The sequence below is a fragment of the Nelusetta ayraudi genome, unplaced genomic scaffold, assembly GCF_046127955.1.
Source record: "Nelusetta ayraudi isolate G7.1 ecotype Tasmania unplaced genomic scaffold, CSIRO-AGI_Nayr_v1 ptg000081l, whole genome shotgun sequence".
In the NCBI taxonomy this organism is placed as follows: Eukaryota; Metazoa; Chordata; class Actinopteri; order Tetraodontiformes; family Monacanthidae; genus Nelusetta; species Nelusetta ayraudi.
The window spans coordinates 1,007,638-1,031,922 of NW_027466131.1; the positions used below are offsets into that span (position 1 = coordinate 1,007,638).

At 49.5% G+C, this 24,285-nt stretch overlaps 1 protein-coding gene across 5 annotated transcripts in view; it reads left to right on the top strand.

The window, feature by feature from the left end:
- The window catches only part of larp4b (La ribonucleoprotein 4B), a 29,069-nt gene extending 5,296 nt beyond the window's left edge, over positions 1 to 23,773 (top strand). For 2 of the 5 annotated variants that reach the window (XM_076044480.1, XM_076044479.1), the window contains exons 2-16: positions 1,204 to 1,337; positions 8,780 to 8,933; positions 10,873 to 11,073; positions 11,158 to 11,236; positions 12,250 to 12,386; positions 12,887 to 12,990; positions 14,032 to 14,142; positions 14,492 to 14,545; positions 14,678 to 14,991; positions 15,092 to 15,355; positions 15,579 to 15,603; positions 15,721 to 15,891; positions 16,921 to 17,126; positions 17,236 to 17,347; positions 17,896 to 23,773. In XM_076044480.1, the coding sequence (XP_075900595.1) occupies positions 1,257 to 1,337; positions 8,780 to 8,933; positions 10,873 to 11,073; positions 11,158 to 11,236; positions 12,250 to 12,386; positions 12,887 to 12,990; positions 14,032 to 14,142; positions 14,492 to 14,545; positions 14,678 to 14,991; positions 15,092 to 15,355; positions 15,579 to 15,603; positions 15,721 to 15,891; positions 16,921 to 17,126; positions 17,236 to 17,347; positions 17,896 to 18,243 (2,361 nt within the window). In that variant the 5' untranslated portion in view covers positions 1,204 to 1,256 and the 3' untranslated portion in view covers positions 18,244 to 23,773. Of the gene's footprint in view, positions 1 to 1,203; positions 1,338 to 8,779; positions 8,934 to 9,792; positions 10,133 to 10,221; positions 10,401 to 10,872; positions 11,074 to 11,157; positions 11,237 to 12,249; positions 12,387 to 12,886; positions 12,991 to 14,031; positions 14,143 to 14,491; positions 14,546 to 14,677; positions 14,992 to 15,091; positions 15,356 to 15,578; positions 15,604 to 15,720; positions 15,892 to 16,920; positions 17,127 to 17,235; positions 17,348 to 17,895 lie in introns of those variants that run through there. The other 3 variants (XM_076044481.1, XM_076044482.1, XM_076044483.1) reach the window with 3 other exon arrangements.
- Positions 23,774 to 24,285: the final 512 nt, after the last annotated feature.

A 24,285-nucleotide genomic window follows, 5' to 3' on the forward strand; every position in this document is an offset into this window, starting at 1 on the left:
AGCTTTCACAGCATCTCTCCCTGGTTTGTTCCCTTGCGATCTCTCCGCGCGTCTCTCTGCGTGGACTCCAGCAACTGGGTGACGTCTTCACCCCCTCAGTTATTCTCAAGAAATGGTTCCTCCTTGCTGCACCGCGTTAACCTGCAACTCACCCTGTTGCTGCTGCTGTTGTCGTCGTCATGATGTTGTCCTACAACGCGTAGCGCCACCCCCTGGGAACTGTGACGTTGTATGAAAAATAAAGCCCTCTAAGCTTCTTCTTAACTTTGCTGTCACATTGCAAATTCCCAACATCTTTTGTGCACATACAAATGGATTAGTGTCGAGTTTAGTCCAGTATCCTACTTTCAAGAAAAATCTTAAAGATCTATTGAAAAATGTCCAAATACGTAAATACGTCTTGACATCAGCTTGGCTTCCTTTTTCAGAGAGGTTTACCGTCAGAAAACAGTCCAGGGCTGTGTCTCAATTCAGGGTCTGCATCCTTCGAAGGAAGCGTCCTCCGTCTGAAGGAAGCGTTCTCCAAGGACCCGGCCGAGAAGGACGAACCAAACCCCGCCTCCCCGGTAACCACTCGGGACGGCCTAGCCTTCGGCATATTTCTTGGTTGCGTCACCGCCGTTCCCTCCTGCTGGCCAACCGCGGAAGTGACGTTTTTATAGCATCAAGCTAACCGGTGTTGGATGTTCAAATAAGTAAAAACCCTACGTTAAAAATTGAATATCTTATGTGAAATTTCAATACTTAAATTTATACGTCGTGTCTTTGCCAGTACATGCCGCTAATTTCAGCTGACTTCCCAGGATGCTTTGCAGCAGCACGCAAAGCATCCTGGGATACAGAAGGACGCGAAGGATAGTAGCGGTGTAGCCTTCGAATCGGCTAAAAGTAGGGCGCATTTGGAGCGTCCTTTGGACTTTTGGGAATTGGGACAAGCCTTCGCGCAGTGCTATGACCCAACTTCCTTTCAAATGCATTCTCCGAAGGATGCAGACCCTGAATTGAGACACAGCCCAGGTGTTTGCTTTTCGACCCTCTCTGTGAAGGATGCGGCCAGCTTTTCGTGAAGTCACTGTCGGACGTCGGCCCACTTCGGGACCCTCCTGGTCTCGCACGTGCAACAACTGGGATTTCGCAGTGCAGCTCGTGGGCTCCGCACTGCCGCTCGTGTCTGACTTGTTTGTCCCCTCTGCCCCCCCGCAGCTTCCTCGGCGACACGCAAACTTCTCCCCGAGGAGCCACCAAGCAGACGGCTCATGACTTCTGACCAGGACACGAAAGTTGTCGCTGAACCACAGGTGCAGCAAGTGCAAGAGGCAAAAGAAAACTCTCATTTGGTGAGTTTGCGCAGACGGACACGTGTTTTCCAGCTGGGCTCCGACAAACAGCAGCTGAACAGCCACACACGCCGGCCACACAGAGGGCTGTTGTTCAGGCCGCCACGCCGGTTGTGTGCACGGCCGCGCTTCCAAAGCGCAACGCAAAACATTTACAACTAAACATCTACATCTGCAACCTAATTGGCTAAATTTATTGGCCGGCTAAGCTAACTATGTCCCCCGACCCTCTGGTTTTATATTGAATCAGCCTCACATGTTTGTCACTTCCTGTCAGAAGTGGCTGATTCACAGTGAACTTTCTTTCCACTTCCATTGTCAGCCAAACTTTGTATTGTTCAAAAGTGGACAAATGTGTGTAGTTACAAGAGGAAACATCCAACAAACATCCAAGCCACAAGGTGGGAGGGATTCCAAGCGTTGGCAACAAACCCTGCCAGTGCTGCAATATCAAAGCTTTTCACCACAGTTTCATGACTTGACAGAATCTTCCTGAATGCCCCCCCACCCCCCACCCCCACCCCAACACACACACACACACACACACACACACACACACACACACACACACACACACACACACACACTCAGATTCCAATTTTTATTTTTATTTCTTCCCAAATGCCATGTATTCCATTTTAATGTTTGGTGAATTACCAAAAATAGTGTTTTTTTTTTAAATAATTTAATTTGCAAACAAATTAAAAAAGTACATTGAGGTTACAAACAACACTTTTTCTCAGTACTTTCAGAACAAATACTACATGATGAAACATAACACTGCACTAAAAGGACTTCGAGGATCATCAAAATATCTATAAAACATACAAAATATACAGAAATGTGTAACGCTTACAAACTAAACCATTTGCAGTCAAATAGATTGTATTAGTTTAAAGTGCCTCAACTAAAAAAAGCATTTGCAGAACAACAATTCAGCTCACGCATATACGGGATTGATGGGTTGATGTTGCTTCACCATGCGTACATTTCGTTTCGTACGGGGAGGGGAGGCAAAGGGCTGGGGTTGCGGAGGTTGTGCCGCGCAGATTGACTTCCCGCCATGGGATTTACCCCCAGTGAAACGTTAAATTAAATTAAATTAAATTAAATTAAATTAAATGAGTCAAATTATGGGCGACACGGTGGCGCAGTGGTTAGCGCTGAAGCCTCACAGCAAGAAGGTTGTGGGTTCGATTCCGGGCCTGGGACCTTTCTGTGTGGAGTTTGCATGTTCTCCCTGTGTCTGCGTGGGTTCTCTCCGGGTTCACACTTCAAAAACATGCATGTGAGGTCAATTGAACACTCTCAATTGTCCGTAGGTGTGCATGTGAGTGTGAATGGTTGTTTGTTTCTATGTGGCTCTGCGTTGAACTGGCGACTTGTCCAGGGTGTCACCCTGCCTTCGCCCTAAGACTGCTGGGATAGGCTCCAGCAGACCCCCGTGACCCTGAGCTCGGGACTAAGCGGGTATGGAAAATGAATGAATGAGTCAAATTATGACAAATCCAACAAGATTCCATTTTGAAAATAGATTTAATTTGAATTGGCCAATTCTGCGATTCTGTGCTCCGATCACCGGGCCCTGCAGAGAGGCTATCTTGACATCCTGAACGGAGCCTCTTCTTCACGCTTTGTCTTCACCGCCTCCCGCTGCTGTTTCCCTCATCACGAAGAGCGTCGCCACCAGAGTTAATCACAGCTTGCTTGCAAAAGCAAGCACGTGTGTAACAAGCAGGTAATTAAGAACTTTTCCCCCTCCAGTCTAGACCGGCATCGTCGCATCGCCACCGTGCTCGGAAAAACAACAACATTCGCGAGTGGTTGTAGTGGCCGTGTCTGCTTGTTCAGCCTCCGCCGCTGCTCCGTTCTCAAAACGCCTCTCTGCAAAGGGGGCAGTCGTGCTCTTCTCTCATCTCATCGCTATCACGCAGACACTTTGACTGAGCCCGATGGTGAAGCTTGTTACAAAGTTCTTGTCCTGTCATCGTCAGCCTGTAACAAACGCACGTCTCCGCCCTGCCCAGCTCACTCTGCAACAATCACACAGGAAAGATGAGAGAAATCAACCATCGGTCGTTTTCTTCGAGCATCAACCCGAGAGAGTCACGCATAGGCTTTACACCGATCATATCGGCTATATCGGATCGGCCGATATTTGGCATTTTTTGAAATGTTCGTGATCGGGCGTCATGTCATAAATCTCCGATCAATGACGTCATGGTCGTTCTCATTTACTCCAAAGTAGTTTCACAGCATCGACATGTTTATTTGTTTGTGTCCGAGAGCTAATGATTCATGATTCAAAAAACGTAATTTTCGTCTTCGTGCATCTTCCTGTTTTGAGTACTGTCGCTATGTGACGGACAATAAAGTTTCTTTGAATCTTCACGACAGCAACATCCATGGGCGACACAAACAAACATGTCGGAGGTGTGAGAGAAACGGACATGGTACAACCTATCTGCAATATATGCAACGCCACAGTACCTCGCGGGGGAACATCGGCAAAACATTTCAACACGACAAATTTAATCAGGCACTTGGAAAAGATACACGCAGAGGAGCATGTCGAGTTCAAGAAACGTAGCGCGGAGAAAGAAAAAGAAAAGCAAACTCCGAAACAGACGCTAAAGCAAAGAACTTTATTGATACTCAGGAAACAGCACATAAGTATATAAGTACATAAACAAGTAATTTAAATATTGCTCCTCGGTTATCAGTTTATTTAAATCAATAAATCGTGATCGTGTAAAGCCTAGTCACGCAGAATGTTAATAACGGGGCTGGTTGAGCAAAGACATGCCAGAGTCCAGCGAGTCCAGACACATGAACATGCCACATGTGGTTTCTCCGCTTGTCAGTAGTGTCTGTGTGCGTGCGCAGGTATCCCTGCTGAGTTCTCCTCTCCTCACCCGGTGGCTCGCCGTGCTGCCAGGCTGATACACAAGCCCGCTGCTTTGATTGATGGCAACACATGTGACATTTCAGCAGCCCTGGCGGGGCTAAATGCGGCGGCGGCGGTGGGATGTTGTGCCAGCCGGCAGTCTGATAAAAATCCTGCCTGCGATAAACGACGTCCCTCCCAGAGCTGCGTTCAGGCAGGGCTGAGCGGGCTGGCTGGCCAGCTGCGGGTGTTCTGGCTAAACTGCTGCACCTTGCCTTGTTATACACAGTGTGATCCCTCCCGCCGCTCACCTCTGATCTGGTGGGGTTCAATGTGGCCGTTCCAGACCAGCGTTTCTCAACTGGTGGGTCGCAGAGCTGGGCAGTTCCTTTGTTCCTTTTTTATTGAGAAATTGTTGGGCATTTGTTTTGCAGGAAACACAATTAAATACAATAATTGAAATCATTTATTTGCCAGACATGATGGAATAGGCTTGGGCGAACTACAGCCCAGGGGCCATATGCAGTGCTGAACTTGAATAAATAGAAATAGTAACTAAGTAATGAAATAGTTGGATTTCATTCATTTCATTTCAATGAAGAGCGAAATACTGTGCGGCATCAAAGACACATATTTTGTTGTAACGCTTTTGTTCATTGTTTTATTGACGTTAAATGTCCAAATTTTAGAACCCATTGTGGCCCACAAGTCAGAAAGTTTCCCCATCCCTGTGATAGAAAGTGGGGCTTCTCATTTTATTTATACTTATAATAATAATAATAATAATAATAAATGCAGATCCTGAGACTCCACCAGTTGAGAACCACTGTTCTAGATGACTTCCTGTTCAGCTGGCAGTAACATATCTACGACTGACTCCCACTGTCTTCAGTTGCCACCCCCTATAACTAAAAAAAACAAAACAATGAAACACCACTTTGTCTTTGCTTGCAGTGATGCTCATTCACTCAGTAAGTCCAGCCCAGGCAGCGTCACTCCGTCAGAACTGGTGCTTCAAATTAAATTTAGAGCGACTATGGTTAGACCGCAGTCCCCCAGAAGGCGCAGCGACATGTTGTTCACGTTCCCCGACGAGCTTCAGTCTGTAGGAAAGAATGTGGAAACAACGAAATGGGGAAGAAGTAAGCGGATGGCCTTGAGCGCTAGAAACGGCTCCTAAATTAGGAAACGGAAAGAGCCCGTTGTTGTTGTTTTTCCACCCCCATTTACACACACTCACACACACACACACACACTGGAGATTGAAGATGAGATTGGCACCGGCTGACCGAGACTGGTGGGTTGATGCTTCAGGCTGTAGGTCTCGTTACCAGCAGGGATCTGTGGTGGGAAAAGCGGCCAGGGAAGCAGAATATCGCCTCAAGGGGTTGAACGTTCACACACACACACACACACACACACACACTGTCAGGGTGTCGTGGTTGCCTCACTGTGGGCGAGGTCTTCCAACACGGTCGCACTTTCGTCCCCGTCTTTTCTCGTGCGCTTATTTCCAGAGTCGCTCCTTCACCAGGCGCTGCCGCAACCCTGTCGCCATTTGCCGACGGAGAGGCTGTCGACTCCTCCCTGCCGACTCCTCCCTGTTTACTCCTCCCCGTTGACCCCCCCCGCCGTCGTCTCCTCGGCCAGGAGGACAGCCGTCGGTGTCGTCTCCGCAGTTGTTTACACTCACTTCCACATGACAGCTCTGTGAAAGTGGACACACCTCTACCTGTTTAGGGAAATGATTAACCTCAGGCTTATGGAGACCTGCTGAAGCACAGCAGTTTGCCTGGTGAAGTAGTTCATTATCAGTTGGACAGGATTTTAGCTCCCTCAGCACAGGGAAGTGGACGTTCCTGCACCTGTTTCAGACATCTTCTTACTCGTGCATGTCATTACAATACAGACGTGAGGGTTTGATAGCGCAACCAGTCTAACTGGTTTTGTTCAGACGTCAACTCGATGTTAATTGAGGGACAATTTGATTACCCCCGCCCCTTTTAGTTTTCAACCAAGATTCTGAAACATGCTCCTGGTGCAGACGCGTTGCCTGCCAGTGGGTTTGTGTCTGAGGCCTGGACTTAATGAGTGTGGTCTCACACTGAGAGGAAATGGAAGTGGTAATATTTTATACCCTTGAGCCACTTCTGTTGCTATATTAGTCTGATGGGATGAATCATCTCACGGTGGCTCTGATGCGCCCGACTTCTGGCTGACTGCCCCAGCTGTCAGGGAGGGAAGACGACGAGCCTCAGGTTTGGTGAAGTATCCGGATCCATTCAGAGACCCCCCCCACCACCACCACCAGCTGCACCAACCCTGTCCCCGGCGGGAAGAGTCTCGCGAGACCTCGGTTTACAGTCTCCGTCTGCAGGTCTGCGATGAATCACGTCCTCCCATCTCATCCCAGAATACATCTTCAGCCGGGGGAGCGGCTAACCTTTCTCTCCCTCCGGCAGGGGGAAGGTTTAAAAATCTTGAAAGGTCAATTGGTGCCCAGAATGTACTGATGCTGGTTGATGTCAGCAGGAGTTTCTATGGCAGCAGCTTCGGATGGAGTGGGAGTTTTGCATCAGTGCTGAGGAGTGGCCGACCTTCCTGGTCATCCGCTCTGCGTTGGAGCTGCGACACAAATACTGCCTTCGGCCGCATTTCTCATTTCTCTATATTCCATCCTCAAAGTTTGAAATTACCACTTTATGAATATGTTTTTTTTTTTCTCCTCCTCTGGCTTTCTTTTCCCTCAGCAACTCGTTAGCACAGTAATCTATCAAAAACGGGGCTCCAGAGGGCTGATTTAATTTGAGCGCTGCCTTGGGCTTGATTGAACATGTGGCGAGAGGCTCCTTCTGAGCTCAGGTGCGCGACTCGGTGCTCCCTCCGCTCTCTCTCACCAGAGAATGACTCACTGCAACAGCGACAGAAACAAAGGGAGAGAAAAAAAACAAAACAAAGCCCAGACGGCCAGTCAGCATCTGCAACGTCAGCCCCGGCCCTCCGGGGGGCAGCAGAGCCGCGGCTGCGCCGTCATCACATTGGTCGAGTCGCGCCAGCAGCTGTCGATTGGAGGGGCGACTCTGAGAGGCGTGGCGGCCGCGGTCGCGGCCGACGTTGCCCGGTACGTCGTTTGTGCTCGCCGATGATGGATTGGATGCGTTGGAGCCTGACGGCGTCACCGCCGGGCAGCGTGTGGCCCGCCGGGCCTCAGGATGCCAGCGAGGCACTGGCCCTGACCACGGCGCTGGGCTATAGCCTGCTGGGCCGCCACACCCGCAGGCTGAGCTGCTGCTTCCACACCGTGAGTATCCGCTCACGTCTCTGGCGTCCCTGTTGAGAAGCCGGTTTGTGTCAGGAAGGAAGGAAGGAAGGAAGCTGTTTTTTGAAATGTTCCTGTGACGCTGCACTGATCACAGCAGTTCTCTTCGGTAGAAGGTGGATTCCGGCGCTGCTGACCGTTGGTTGGTCGGGGTCAACGACTCACGGCGCAGTTTGAGTCTTTGTGTTGAAATTACATTGGGAAAAAAAAAACAGTTGTGCATTTCAATGATGGGATTCCACCTGCCACCGATGGCCTCATTTTCACGCCTCTCTGCCGAACGTGAAAAAATGTTTTCTGCCAAAAATGCTGTGAAAATCTGTAGCCTCTCCACATGGTTGTATTCTTGCTTGCATCCCTTGGTGAGATTACGTTGCTTACTTGTTTTGCAGCGACTTGTTTGAATTGAATTGAATTGAATTCTTTGTTCTTCTTTTTTTTTTCTTTTTTTTTACTTTCGTATGTTTTGGTTTTGTATCCCCTTTATTTTCTCATTTTCTTTCGTGTTCGAAATAAATCAATCAAATCAATTTAAAAGTGCCTTCCTTTGGTACATTCGTGTAAAAAAAAAAAAAAAAAAAAAAGAGCAAAGACACATGCCACGCAACACTCATACCACATTCAACACAATCACATTCTGCAGTTACTGCACTGTACCCCTTGATTGATGCCCCTTATGTATGTCTGGTTCATATTCAGTGCAATTATGGCTCTGGTGTAAAAACTTTTGTCTGGAGCGCTTTCTTGTCTCCAGCCATGCAGCTGGAGAACCATGCACACATGCAGCATGTCAAGATGCTCTCTATTGAGCAACCGGTCAAAAGACCATGTACAATGTTTGGTTGAGGTTGTTGCTGCTCAGTGTTCTGAGGAAATACGGTCTTCTCGATCACTGCTGTGGTGTGGACGCCCCAGCTAAGGTGTTCGTCTATGTGGACTCCTAGGAATTTAAAGTCTGGCACCCTCTCAACACAGCTTCCCTTGATGAACAGGGGCTGAGTGTCCACCTTCTTCCTTCTGAAGTCTGGTTTCCAGTGTAGCAACCGGGCGGCTGGCTCCACACGCCGGCTCCTTCCAGCTAATTGATGTTGAATCAAATGGCCCGTTGCCATAAGTAGACGCCAGCAAGTAAACCAGCAAATAGCTGCTGTGTAAATCCACTCTGTCTGTTGCACAACATGGGCCAACACTGATGTGTTTGTGTGTGTGTGCGCATGTGCGTGTGTGTTTTTCCAGGAATCCACCAAGGTTTCAGAGCTCAACCCCAATGCCAAAGCATGGGCCAACCACATGTTTAGCCTGGACCCCAGCGGGACTGCTGACCCCACCACTGCCACCCTGCAGCCATGGAAGGAAGGCTGCGATAGTTCGCTGAACTCCGGCCCAGAAGGTCAGTCGTCCGCACCGCACTGCACCACCACACCGCTCCGCACCGCACCGCACCGCAAGCCATCGCGACCATCGCCATCCCGCCCCATCATGCATCCGTCGGTCACCTCGCAAAACACGCTCACGCCCGTCGACTGGTGCAGCAGCGGCGTTTTCAGAACGGGTTGACGCTAATCCGACCGTCTCATTCAGGCTAAATTCAGCACGCCACTGAAAAACGGGACAGCCGTCGTTAATTTCCCCGCGGCCTGTCACCTTCCTGGCTGCGAGAATTGAGCCCGAGACTCCGGCTCAGCTCCGTGCCACGTCACGGCGGCGGCGACGGCCGTGGTCTCGAGCCAGAGAAACACGGCCAGCTAGACGCGATGCCAGCGTCCCGTTTAACTCAAACCGTTGTTCAAATGCAAAAGCCCTGATGCGACAGGAGGTTAGGACAAGACGCAGCGGCCTCACATTTGTGTTTTGGAAATGTCGTGGAACTGTCCCTTTAATCACACGGGCCCACTGACGCTCCTTCACCCAGCTTTGCGTCCGTCCCGTTCTGTTGCCATGCCGCGTTGCCTCTTCAAACATTTATGCTCAATATCCTGGCAGGCCGGACCGCTCGCTACCCATCGCAGCTGCTGATGAAGCAACAAGTGCAGTGACTAAACTGAAATTACGGATTAGTCCGCCAGCTGCTTTTGTCACAAGTCTGTTGAGACGCCGATGGGAAAGTTTGGCGCCGGACGCCGGAGACTTGTCTGCTGATGCTGCAGAGCGGTCGGCTCCTTCAAACTCCCACTAAATCTGCCTGGAGCATTTTCTGTTCTTTTCTTTTCTTTTCTTTTCTTTTACCGACCGAATATGTGTAACGGACCCCAGGTGGTTGCCTGAAGCTTGAGATGAAGATGTTGAGTATCCGGTCAAAATTACACAACTCAGTGGTGCCGCTTTATCAGCCAGCCAATCAGCCGCAGCTGCTCGCTGACATCGCTGCTGATGGAGCGCGTTGCTCTGCGTCTGCCGCGGCCGGACTCGTGTCAAAACCGAGCGTGATATTCAGTTAGTCCTGATTTTATTTCATCGTTAACTCGGCCGGAGTTGATTTTTTTTTTTTTCCCTGCGCCTCGTTGAGATGTGATGTGAGTCAGAGCTGCAGCTGCTGCTGCTCTGGAAGCGTTCTATTCATAATTAATCAGCGGAGCTGTTACGGGACAGGTAATCCCTCTCGCCCTCTGTTTTTCACCTGCGTGTGAGTTAATCCTGCTCTTTTCCCACAAGTTCAAATTGTACCTTAAATTTGCCAGTGGAGTGAGAGAGAGCAGAAGCCACGCATGAGAAAACTGATGCCCGGCTTACTGTACAATCTGCTGCCCTCCAAACATACCCAGTCTGGGGTAGAACTCCCGGTGGGTTCTTGTGTATTTAGTCACCTGGTGATAATGTCGAACCCAGGCATGGGCAAACTACGGAAGTTATATTAATAGTAATTAAGTAATAAAATAGCTATATTTCACCAATTTTCTCAGTGTTTTAGGAGTCATTTCAATGAAGAGCTAAATACCTTGGGGCTTCAAAGACACATTTTGTTGCTGTTTGTTAAATTAAAGCACGTTTTCTACATATCCCATGATAAAAGTTTGCCCATCCCTGATGTAACCAGACAATGCAGGCGGTTACTGCAGCCTCTCAGTTGGCATCGAACGACTTGCTTTTAGTTGCCACAAAAGCCCGAAGTGACGTTTTGCAGACTGCATTTGAAAAAAAGGTGACTGTAAATTTATGCTAAAGAGATTAGCGTGGATGCTGCAGCAGAGCGGCCGACTGGGTCCACTGGCAGTCAAAACGACTCAACCTCCTAGTTTTTGTTGGAGGTTCCCTCCCCTTTCCAAATGTCATCCTAGCCAGATGCTGCCGACACCTTCCGCAAATCGTGACTGCATGTCCCTTTGTTCCAGGCTATGAGGCCAATGAAGACAAGGTTCACACGGAGCCTCTTCCAACAGACCCGGATGAGCCTCCACCAGCCCCAGTGATGCTGGCCGAGCCAGCCTCTGTGGCCCCCGTGGCCCCCGTGGCCCCTGTGGCCCCCGTCAGCCTGGACTGTTCCAAAATGGCCTACACGGAATACACCGAGCCTGGCCAACTGACACGCACAGGTTCTTCATCCCACCCGAACGTATGCTTCGATTCCATTCTGCCGTTGTCGCCTCTGTAACCGGTTTGTTGCTGCGTGTCGACAGGAAGCGATGCCCAGCAGGAGAATCCTCAGGACGGCCTGAGGGAGCACCTGAAGAAGACCCTGGAGTTCTGCCTCTCCCGGTGAGGCCACACACAAATCCGTTTTTTATCTCTGGTTTCGTGATGCGTAACGCCCTATGCAGGGCAAATAAGTAATTTCGTTTAGGGACGGCAGTGCAGGAGATACCTCCGCAGATAAAACCCACTGCTCCAAAGAGACCATTAACACAGACCAGAGACCTGGCAGGTGAAAATTTTGTCGTCCACATACGTGGCGCAGAGGACTAAATACTGCGACAGGTGCCAAACCACACCAGGGATTTGTGTGCATGTTATTTATACGACGTGCCGCTGGTGAGGAGCAAATTAGACCTTTAGACCCGAAAGGTGCGTTAACAACTGCGGGGGAGAGGACACATGTGGTGTTTACAGGACAGGAGGAAAACTGAGGCAGAGGCCGTGTTGTGTTTGTGTCTGTGCTGACCACAACGTTACTGCTCAACACACAGAAGGGCTCTTGGTCTAGGGGGGTAGCAGTAAGGAGAAGATGTGGCCGTCTCTGTTTGTTGTAACCCATCAAGCAGAAGATGGGCGATAACCAAAGCCCAAACCAGCCCAGCGTGGTGAAGGTCGCTTTCCTGTCACGCTTCTGATTTAAAACGGTCTCTTTTTGGGAACTGACGTAGCTGCCAGGGCATTGTCCAGTGGCAAACTCAGGAATGCGGTCGAGTAAGTAGCATCTGACCAAAAGAATGTTTACACGGTCCAACGCGATGATGCAGAGGGCGAGAGCAGGAAGCAGCGTCTGCCGCATCGTCGCCGGCCGTCTTATCAGGACACCTTTTGCAATGAAACAAGATCATATGCTGCACCAAAGGCTCTTTGTGGTGGAAGACAAACACAAGCCTTTCAGCATTATCTACGCCTGGTTAATCGCCTTGAGCGACGGGTTGGACAGGCTTTGCTTGAACCTTCACTTCCTGTGAGCTCTTCCCCAGTCGGCTTTTAACCATAGCGGTGAAATGTTGTCGTCGTGCTCTCTTGTCCTCCCTCTGTAGCCGTGTTTCTAACGTGTCTCTCTTGACTGTCCTCAGGGAAAACCTGGCCAGTGACATGTACCTCATCTCCCAGATGGACAGCGACCAGTATGTGCCAATAGTGACGGTGGCCAACCTCGACCACGTCAAGAAGCTCAGCACGGACGTGGAGCTGATCGTGGACATTTTGCGATGTAAGTGTGCGCGCGTGTGTCACATCGTGTCACACTCTGCTACCTACTGAAGATAAATTATTTTTATTTATTGATGCATCTGTCAAATTTTTAATGAAGATCTGATGGTAGAAACGTGATGATATCGGGCCCCAAGCCTGACTGCTTGTTATCTGCATCCTCACTGTGTTACCTCAGCAGATGATGGGAGTATATCTGGTCTTTTAAGGGATGGCGTTGCTGTGTGGAAACGCACTGAATCTTTATCAAGTGAAAACTTACAGAGCCGCAGGCAGACCTGCTGCATTTGATTTAGGCATATTTTTAGACATTATACACAAATCTTTCACTGTTTTGTTTGAAATTTATCTTATGTGGTGTTGGCTGCATCCAGGATTTGTGTTTTTTTGTTTGTTTGTTTGTTTTTTTGTTTTTTTTTAAAAACAACCCGCAACATAATTGTGCTGCATGTTGTGTCTCGTGCATCTCTGTAATGTCTTCCTGTGTCTTCTGATGCCCAGCTCTGCCATTGGTCCAAGTGGACGAGAAAGGGGAGAAGGTGCGACCCAATCAGAACCGCTGCATCGTCATCCTAAGGGAGGTCCCAGAGAGCACGCCCATTGAGGTGAGAGCAGCCAAACATACAAAGTTTATCCTGGACAATATGTAGACTGCTCTCTAGTGGGCAAAACATGCCACTGATGCTCCTGAAGCATCTTCTACTCACGCCAAATATGGATGTGCTTTTCTTCTACTTCTCTTTTCTGCTCCTCCTCTCTGAGGTTTTAACACCATCCACAGAGTCACAGCCACTTCAGGTTTCAGTCTCACTCTAAATCAGGGGTGGGCAAACGTTTTGGCTGGTGGGCCACAATGGGTTCTAAAACTTGACAAGAGGTGGCCAAAGCTGGAGCAGTGAAAAAATAGCTTTTTTCTGGTTACTGGTATTTAAAAATAATTTAGATTTATGTTATTCTTTAGGATATCATCATAATCGCTGTAGCAGAAAATACGAATGAATGCAGGGAAACTAAAACCTTAATGAGGTTTATTAATATAGTTTCAAGTTCGGATTGAAAAGCTTAATGGGCCGCAGATGGCCCCCGGGCCGTAGTTTGCCTGTGCCTGCTCTAAATCCATCCGCTCATTCTGTCTTCTGGCCTCTACTCCTCCGACGGAGCTGCATCTGCTGTGTGGCAAAGCCTGAGCGCTGTATTACTGCGTCACTGCTCACTGTGCAGGTCAGACAGTGCGACAGTACAGCAGCCTTAAAAACCATTAGAGGAAGTGCAGCTTCAGAATGATGCATTCAGGAGCGGTCGTGCCCATGTCACGTGCACTTGGGTTTTTTATTTTTTTTATTTTTAATCAGTCCTGTGGAGCTGCTGCTTCACTCCGTGCTCATTTCAATTGGACCAGAGGAAACTAAATCAACTCTGTTGGTCCGGGAGGAGCCGTCGTGCTTTCCACTGGATTCTGTAAGCTCAGATGAAGTCAAAAGCCTCCTCTCCGTCACTGCTGTTTAGGGATTTGATAGATATTGTCTGTGACTCTGAGCCAATTAAATTTCCAGCAGAAGTGAGGTGCGTTGATGAGTGCTCTGCTGCCTGTCAAGAGGCAATCGTTTGGTGGTCACTGGTGTTTCTTCTCTTTTCCTTTCCTGCAGGAGGTGGAGGCTCTCTTTAAAGGGGAAAACTTACCCAAGTTTATCAACTGTGAATTTGCCTACAACGACAACTGGTTCATCACCTTTGAATCGGAAGCAGATGCACAGCAGGTGAAGGGGGGGGAACTTGTGACGTAACAGTGCTGTGATGTTTGGTGGGAGGCTGAGAGAAGCCCCTCCAAAGTTCAGCAGGCGTTGAGTTAAAGGTCCAGTGTGTAAAACTTTGCTTTATTTATGATGTCATAAATCATAAAGTGAAAGTGTATATTCGCAGTACAATGAAAGTACTTTGGTTTTCCTAACCTTTTATTGTACTGCGAGTATACATTTGAATTAATGTATATTTATATATTTAAGTAAAAATGTACACACTGGACCTTTGAAATCATCTGCAGAAGTAAATCGACTCCAACTTACGTGGGCGTGCATTTCCTTTATCGCTGCCCTCTTCCCGTCGCAGGCATATCAGTATCTGCGCGAGGAGGTGAAGACCTTCCAAGGGAAGCCCATCAAGGTAGAGCATGTGACACCTCTGTACCGCTTTGTGCAGGGGCAAAGGGGGGAAAAAAAACATTCCTGCTGTCGCTTGTCTGTGTTTGATGGCGGCTCTGCTGCGCTCCTCCTCCTCCTCCTCCTCCTCCTCCAGGCCAGGATAAAGGCGAAGGCAATCGCCATCAACACTTTCATGCCAAAGAACGGCTACCGGCCGGTGGAGGTGAACCCGTACGCCCAGCAGCGCTACACCTCCTACTACATCCCGCCGGTGTACAGCCCCCAGCAGCAGTTCCCCCTGTACAGCCTGATCACGCCGCAGGCCTGGTCGGCCACGCACAGCTTCATCGACCCCGCGCTGGTCGCCCCCTTCCACAACAACCAGTTCATCAACGGGTTCACGGCGTCTCACAGCTTCAAGCCGGCCACGTCCCCGCTGGCAGTCAGACACTACTCGCCGAGGAACAGGTGCGTCTCCGCCCTCTCTGGACCACGGAACCTCTGGGTTTTCCCACGTGGGCGACCCCAGTATTTCTTTCTTTTTTTTTTTTTGTCTCTCCCGATGCAGGAATCACAGCAAGCCTCATCTGAGGCCGAGCATCCCGACGGCGGACCGCAGCTCGGGGCTCCTTGACAGCCCCGCCCTCTTCCCCAGCTTCCCCAGCGAGAGGCTCAACGGCGTCCGCAGCAGCCCGCCCGCCCGCCTCCCCGGTGGCCACCCCAGGACTAGGTTACCCTCCGGCTCTGCCTTCCCGCGGCGGGACACCGTGGGCAGCGGCCGGGTGACGGAGCCCGTGACCACCGACTACCCACTGGGGATTGGCCGAGGAAGGTACGGCAGCACTGTCGACGCCTTCTCTCGTCTCCGACACACCACACTGTTCTTATAAAGCACCAGTTACCAGGCAAAACAACCGTCCATCAATTATAATAAAAGCCGACGGACCGATCAAAAGCCCTACTGAAATCTGATCAGTAGGACGTAGAATGTGTTTAATTTTGGATGCTTGCACTGGTCGTTTCACTCAGTGCTTCTGTCTCGTTTCTGCTTCCAGGAAAAAGAGGGACGAAAAGTTTACAGTAAGTACCAACTTTTCCAGTGTTGTCTGCGTGAGTCCCAATGCTTGTCAGTCTGAACTGCGTGAGCGGAAAAGCCACAACTCCCGACTCACCCCGTTTCCCTGTGGTGCTGCACAGCGGGTGACGCCTCAGTCCCCGCCCCCTCCCCCCAAACCACCATCGCCGAGCTTCGAGCTGGGTCTGTCCAGCTTCCCGCCCCTCCCTGGAGCAGCCGGACACCTCAAGACGGACGACGTGTTCGAGAGCCGGCTGGCCAGCAGCGTCGTCAGCGGAGCCGCCAAGGAGCGGGTAAATCAGCGCCGCCTCTTTTCCTCCCTCTTCTGCTCGTCCTCTGCAAACAAGTCGGCTGAAGGGGCAATGCCATCAGTTGTCACTTGGGGCAGTATTGGACCAGTTTGCTTTCTGTTGAGTGTTTTCTTTTTCGCAAAGGGCTCTATGGGCGTTTACCCACTAGCCCTGTGCGGCTAGTGCCAGCGCTTCATGGTACTGGACAGCTCGGTTGGTACGGTATTTCCATAAGCCTGACCAGTACCTGAGCGTGGGCGGAGTCACGGTTGCAAGGCGAACCAAAGGTTTTTTTTGTGCCTCCCATGTCCCCGAAACCATAGGATTCACTTTTTGTATTAACCGTGGTTTTGTTTTGTTTTGTGCGAGACATTTTAATAGGGCTTAGAATGATTTTGTTTCATACTGACTTGAATTTGACTTGTATGAAAACACTGTCCTAGAAGAGAAAATGTAGACGCTGAAACGATCACCTGAGTCTCACAGTCGTTTATTATGAGACAAGAATATCCGCACAATTTAAGTCCACACAAAGCATCCCATGGTACAGCTTCATAATCTTTTCAGTTTTTAATACGTGAAACTGTAAAAATCCACACGCGGGGCATTTAAAAAATGGCGCTTTTGGTCTTTCATGAAAGACTGCCTTTGGCTTTCGTCAAAACTCTTACCCAATCAGTGCCCTGCACGTTGCTACGTCACCCATACGGTGGGGCTCGTGGAAATGCCTGAATACCGACCCGTACCGTACCGAGATGTTACCTAGGGCGCCTGTGGGTAAACGCCCTAAGTGACCACGTCCCCCAGCCAAGTGGCCTGGCTTGGTCCCCTTGCCATAGGTGTGTTTTTGGCTGGTGGCCGTAAACGGGGGGCTACAGAAACGTTTTATCTGGATGTCATAAACGCGAGAGGCCGCTTGGCCAGAGCAAAATGGGCAGAATTCAAATAAACAAGACAGAAGGTGTTTTCTCAGTGTCTTTGATGGAAGTTCTCACCTTTGTGCTCCTGTCGGTGGGTTTTCTCCCCCTGCAGAACATCACCAGCAGCGGTGACGCCGCCGGCGCTCCTCCTCCGGCCGCCTCCAAGGAGCCTCTGCGCCCCGCCCCCTCATCGATGGCCCTCAGCTTCCAGGCCTCGCCGACCGCCGCCACCATCGCTGCGACCCCAGGCTCCGCCCCCGCCCTGACCCCGGCCGCCGGCCCCCCACCACTCTGCCCGGCTCCTCCCCTCCCAACAGCGTAAGCACCCCGATGGGTCATTCGACCTGTGCGGCTTCAACACAGAATGGGCACAACCTCGGTTCCACCTGTCTTTTTTCACCTGATGTCATTTCCTGTCCGACGTCAGGGAGGCCAAGGCCACCGAGGTGAAGCCCAAGGAGGTGCAGCTGTCGGTGGAGCGCGTCCCCGGAACTCTGTCCACCGCCAGCAAGTCGGTGCAGGTCAACGGCGCCGCCACGGTCAGTAAACCTCCTCCCTTAAGCCCCGCCTCCTCTGCCTGACCATCTCCACCCTAGTCAGGCAAACTCGTGGCTCTAAAATTTGACAGAGGGGCCTGGACCAGGAGCAGATGGATGGAGTGTTTTGGTGACCCACCTCATAGGAGAAAGAAATGTATCATGGGATGTGTAGAAAACGTGCTTTAATGTCTTTTGACAATGAACAATATTGTTGCAACAAAATATGTGTCTTTGAAGCCCCACAGTATTTACTCTTTATTGAAATGAGTCTTGAGAAAATTCATGAAATACATTTTTTCTACTTACTCAACATTGATATAATTTCTTCAAGTTCGACGGGCCGGATTAAAAAATTTAAAGGACCACATATGGCCCCCGGGCCGTAGTTTGCCCACGCCTAGTCTAGCCTCAGGGTCAGCCATAGGTCAACTCTGCGACTTATCGTGTGTTGTTCCTTTCATTCATGTATTGGCCCATTTCAAGTGTTGACCCTTTGTATTGTGGCCTGCGATCTCACTGGCTTCCTCACACTGTTGTCCCCCCGCCAGGAGCTGAGGAAACCCTCCTACGCCGAGATCTGCCAGCGGGTGAAGGACGCCCACGCCGCTCAGCAGGCGGCGGCCCCCAAGGAAGCCAAGCCAGCCTGCGCTGCCCCTGGAGGCGAGGAGAGGAAGTGCCCCGACGCCTCGCTCCGGGCGGGAGAGGCCAAGTCCAGAGAGACATACCCCACCTCCTCCTCATGCTCCTCCTCCAAACCCAGCCTGGCCACCTCGGGCCGACCTCCACGGGACGCCCGCCGGCCCGCCGGCCGTTGGGCGTCGCCGCCGCCGCAGCACCACCCAGGGAAAAACCCCAGCAAAGATCCCCAGCAAACGCCACCCAAGTCGCCGCAGTAGGGCCTCCTCTCCCCTCCCCCTCTCTCTCCTCCCCAACCGCCCTCCCCATGTCCTGCTCCCCCCACTACACTCCACTCCACAGTGTGCTAATCATGGACATAAAGTCAGGGCTACTTCACCCAGAATCCCCTGTCACACACGAGCATGGTGGACGCCTTCTCTTCTGGATCAGGGCTTGCAGACAAAAAGCACTTTACTGTGGATGTAGAGCACCAGTTCACCACCCCACCCACCTCCCCCTTTATTGAATATATTTATTTTTTCCCTTTCGTCTTTGATTTTCACATTTCCGTTCGTGCTCATTAACGAACGTTAAGCTGCCAGCGCGGTGGAGACGGTGCAGCAGACGCCCAGCTCTCTGGCCGAGGGCTCCGTGGTTCCTGGGCTCCGGGGTTCCTGGGCTCCGGGGTTCCTGGGCTTCGGGCTTATAGACTCTGGGGTCCCAGGGCTTCGGGGTTCGCACCTTCATGTAGCTCAACTACGGCTCATCGTCGGCGTTTTTGTTTGACACAAAACCATACGGAGACGCAAGACACCCTACCGTTTGGGTCACACCTCCTCAAGGGGGCGCTGAGGAGGTGCTGACACGCTGATGTGCCCGGCGAGCCTCCGCCAGGATTGGCCTTTTCCTTGTGGTTGCTAACATGTGCTAACTGGCTAGCTCTTTTGACATAAAGCCAACAATCTGCGGCCTATAACCTCAGTGGGAAATGAGGCACGGACGCTTCCGTCATCTCATGGTTTTATTTTTTTGTTTCCTTTTTTTGCTTTCAGTCTGAAAATGTCACGACGTGGCTGAAGGTGTTTCTGAACTGGCCATGGAGCGCGAGAAGCTCTGACAGCTGCGGCCCCTCGGATCTTCCAGCAGGCTGAGCCATGTGGCGGCTTCCGGTCCGAGTGTCTCTGAAAGGACGTGGACAGGTTTCACACATGCAGGGGGAGGACGGACTCAAACAGGCCAGAAGGGGGCGCCAGGCGCAGCGCTTAGCCTGGGCTTTTTGCGTTCACTCAGATAGCGACACGGTGCTAGACGTGGTTTCCGGGGTTCTCTGCTAAATCACATCTGGTGTGTGTGTCTGTATGTGTGTGTGTGTGTGTGTGTGTTTGCGTGCGCTGTGTGCGCGCGCGCGCGTTTTATCAAACTTGGAACAAAACAAAAAGGGAATCAATCCTCCAATAGGAAACCAACCTGTTGTGCTCCCAGCTACCAGGAGGAAGTCACAGCGGCGACTGTTGTAGCGAAGAAGGCGCGCAGGCGGGCGGGGGAGGGGGCGGTGTCACGTCACTCGGGCGGTCGGTCATGTGACACTGCTGCGGTGGCTTGGCGTTGTTTTGAAAGTGAAATTGGGAGTTTTGGCTGAAGGTCGAAGGTGTTTGTGTTGTGTTGGACGTGGTTTTGCCGTGTTGCATTGTGGGAAGAGTTTGGCTCATTAGAAGTGGAGCAGCAGCAGCAGCGTCGCTGGGATGTTGCGTTCAAGTCCATCCTCTTTACCGTCTTTCTTCCTCTGTGGTCGTTTCTTCCTCCCATGTTTGCACTCCTTTTTGACTTTTGAGTTTTCTGCGTCCTTTGCGGAGTAGGGAAGCATCTCTTACGGAGCGGTGGAACTTGGGAACCGAAGCACAACTTCCTGCTTCAAGCGGCGGTGGGTCTTAGTTGCGTCTGAGAGGAATCAAATCTTAAAGCACATTCGGCGGGAGAGAGTTCCCATCCTTGGCTTTTCAGGAGAGGATCCGGGTGCGACTGGAAGGGTTTGGTTTCCTCCGGCCTGCCTGCCTGACGAGTTGAGGAGAACAGGAAGCCGTGCTCGGGCCGAGGCAGAGCTTCGAGTCGGCGGGTCAGTCTACTGTAGCAGCACCTCGGCGGACCGCCGACCAGCACCAGGAGCAGAAAACTGAGCAATTGGCTCACGTGGAATCTGAACCCTAAATTTTGAACCATCCAGTGTTGCTTTTTTCGTTCCTGTTTTTTCCCCTCCCTTCTGGCTGGGTAATCTTTTCCAGATTGTCGCCTCAGATGCAAAATGCCCTTAAAACAAACTCCACCTTTACTCAAAACCTGCTTCTTCAAGGGTCGGGGAGGGGGCGGGAGGGGGCACACGAGCCTGAAAGTGGGACCTTGCACGTCTCCCAAAGTCTTCCTGCAAAAAAAAGATTTCTGACGACAAGAAGCTTTGTGGGTGATCCTGAGCGAGATGAACCCTGCAGCTGATTGGCTGGAGGGAAAGTTTGTTGACGAGCCTCACAGCTGCTCCTGATTGGGACGCTAAAATCTTACGTTTGCTAATATATGAATATATATATAGATATATATTTTTGATTTTTGTTTCTTTTGAAGGACTGAGATGCACTCGGATGGGTCAATTTCTAATTCTATTTTTTTTGTCTCCTCATCGGTGGAAGTGAACAAAGAGAACACGTGCACCGTATCCACTTATTTATGATAAACTCGGAGGAAAAAGAGCATCTTGAGTTTTTTTTTGTTCTGTTTTGGTTTTTTTTCTTTTCATTAGGGTGAATAGAGAAAAAAAAAGTAGTAGAGACGCGTTCAAGTCGCTACGCAAAATGTTTAGAAGACAAACAAAAAGTCCATCCAGTGTTTGAGAAACTTGAATTTTATTTAAACTTGAATAAAGACTTTGCCTTAACTTTTCTACGAGACGAGCTCAGAGTTTATTTCTTTTTTCGGAATTGTTGAGAAAATTCCCGACGTGGTCAAGGGAGGCGCGACGAGATGACACATGTCGCCGTCGCAGCGGCTGTACGAGTCTTACCGAGAGAAACAAGACACCTGCTTTCTTTTCTTGTTCTTCTTACTTTTTGTTCCTTTTTTTTTTTTTTTTTTTTTTTTTTTTTGTAAATTGTGCGAGGAAAAAAAAAAGAATCACTAAGATTGTTCTTCTTGTTTCACTGTTTCAGGTTTCTCTTTTTTGTGGGCGGGGATATTAACCTTGTAAATGCAAAACTAGTCGATACTGTATTAAATTTGTGCACTTTGAAGTGTGTGCTTTTGCCTGTACAGTTGTAAATATTGAGAAAAGTATCAGAGGTACCTTAAAATGATTATAAAAAAAATATATTGATCTTGTTGAACTATTAACGTTGCTATTGAGCTGGATGTAGGATATAAAAAAAACCTATTGTGCTTTTTTTTTGGAACTATTTTCTTTAACTTTTAATTTGTAGTTTGGATTCTGCTCTGGTCTGCCATGTTGGGCAGCGCGTCCCAGTGTAAATTAATTTTTTTTCTTTTTTCTTTTTATTTTGTTCCATTATTTCTCATTGTTTTCATTCCAATTTTCATACCTGTGAGTTGAGCTCCGCCCCCCGCCCCAACAGCGCCTCCCACTTGACAGTGCACTAATGTGAAGGAACCCGCGGTACCATGGGACAGCCATCACGTGGTCCACAAGCCCAGGACAGAATCATTCAGTATAGGAAAAGTTCTTGCAAAATGAACCCGTCTAGCGGCGAGAGAGAGAGAACTGCAGCAACAGCCAAACCAACCAGCAGGGGAAACATAGTTTGGATTTTTCCACCAAATTGATGATGGCGCAGTCCTCCGGCTACAGTCGGTGTGAAAACTCCCAAATTTGGCTTCTTTTTTTTTTTTTTTTTTACGGTTAGTCTTTTAAAAATGCGTTACCGAGTTTGGAGTGAAGTGTTTGATATAGAGCTTCAATTGCAGCTAGCAGTCGGTGTATCCTGACAATAAACAACTTCTCGGTGGCATCTTTGGATTTATCCTCTCCCTCCCCCCCATAGTTTGTCTGTCACGGTACTAAAAAACCAAGGCAGCATCTGCGAGGAGGAACAGTTGATTTGGCAAAGTGAGACGCTAGTGTTGGTAGCATAGATTGGCTACTGCGGTCAACGATGGACCCTGCGGTGAGTTTGGAGCCAGACCAGTTACCACAGGCTGGTATTTCAGCGGTGGGTGGAGGCGACCTTCGAGGGTCTCGTCTCGACGGACAGAGAACCGAGAGAACGCGTCGATGGCGGGAATCTAGATCGAGGCATTTAGCCAGTTTGCAGTTTGACACCTGGTGGTTGAAGTCTTCGCGGTGAAAAACGAGATATTTTATTATATCATTGCTGAGGTTTTAGCTTGGTGTGGCTGTAGTTACCGGACCTGCTGCGATAAAATCTCTTCACCCTCAGACTCAAGTTTTTCGTTCCATCAGATTTGTTTTTTGTTTTTTTAACGACTTCCATTCCCGAGAAGTTAATGTACGACATTGTGATGTTTTGGGGCTCTTTGTTTTGCAGGAGTTTGGGGGGGGCGGAGCCACAGGCTGAACTGGAATCTTTTTTGTTGTTTTTTTTTTGCTTGTTTTTATTTTCTGTTTTATGACGTCTTTTCGGAGCAAAGTTGTAAGGGCACAATAAGCCTCCACTGACTTTTTGAGAAGAACTGGCTCAACACAACAAAGACTGCGTTTCCAACGTGGCAAAAGAAAACAAGTCTGCCGTGACACAACTGTTGTTTCTGTCTCCCTCTACTGGCCGGTTTCTCCTGTACATAGCTGAGCGCTTGCTTGCCATTCTCAGGCTGTGTGTGTTTTCTTATTGTTTTGAGAAGCGACTTTCCGCTTGGAGGGAACGCCTGCATGAAAGCGTCCGCGTGGGGGGGGGGGCGAAGGTGGAGGGGGCGGTTGTCGTGGGTTCGACCTCCAGTCACGACCTTGAGCATCTCTGAGCTGTGAATGTTTGCATGCTTCGGAAGCAGCAGAGGACGCCCAGGAAGGGCGTGGTGACTCTGGCTCCTCCCACTTCCTTTTCCCCCCCGGCCCACCTGCGACTGGAGCTCAACGACAGGTGGCAGGGTGACTGCAGGTTGAGCGCCACCACCCCCTCGGTCGCTGGCATTACCGCTCGTGCTTCACGCGGTGACATTTTTTTTTTTTTTTTTTTTTCAAGAGCGCCGCGTTTCTGTTTCCCGCAGCGGACTTCTGCACAGAACGTCATATCCGACCCAACATCCGATTCGACAGTGCCATTTTTTTTTCTCAAAAGGACTCCCCCTTGTGGTCGTTTTTTTTCTTCTTTTTTTTTTTCTTTTTTTTTTTTTTTCTTTTTTTACGACATAATAAGGATTGCACACCAAGCGACTGGAAAAAAAAAACAGGCTCTTTATCAACTCACTGTGGTTTAACTGGTTAACACTTTTCACCGCGCTATGCTGACGGCTGTGGACAATCGTGGGCTCCGCTCGCCGGGGTTCGGACAGTTAACTTTGCCTAATGACACCTTTAAAACTGATGTGGAATCGCAGGCTGCGTTCAAGAGGGCTTCTTTGTTTCGAGCGATTTTCTTTTTTTTCACTGTTCTTTTTTTTTGTTGTTGTTCTTAATTTTTATTAAATCTTGTTTTGGGTCTTTTTCTTCCACGGAGGCAGGAATCAAACAACGCGTGTCGGCTTTAGGTAATTTAAGTTACTCTGTGTCATGATGTAAAACTGTCTAATTTGGAGAGAATTAAAAAAAAAAGAGATGTAGCTTATCAAAAATAAAGATTTAGGCACTGTTGACAAGCAACTGACTTTTCTTTGGCTTCTCCGTGCACAGTTTTTCAAAGGTTACATGTTTACCCATTTTCAGTCCGACGTTCCATCCTGGATTCCAACGGAGCAGCACAACTGATTATCAGAAAGAAACCTCTGGATGTCCGCGGCACAGTTAGCCCTCCGTTTACAACCACTACATTGGTATAGAGACCAAACAAATGTAGATTCAGAGGTTTTTCCGCCTTTTTAATGTTCATAAATTGTCTATACAGTGGATACAGCAGTACCTAATTATTATTACCTAATGATACCTAATTGCTTGTATTAAATGTACCTCAGGTTGTAATTAAAACTAGTTCACAGTGGTACACTGTTAATACTTCTTAAAGGCGGGTCTATTAGCAGGAAGATGCTCCAGGAGACGCAATCATTTCCGTCTCATCAAGCTTCAGTTGGTCTTCCTGGCCGTGAGCATCCACCAGAGGGCAGTATGGTGGCAGAAATCCAAGATGCTCTGACGTAAGGTTGTGAATTTGTTT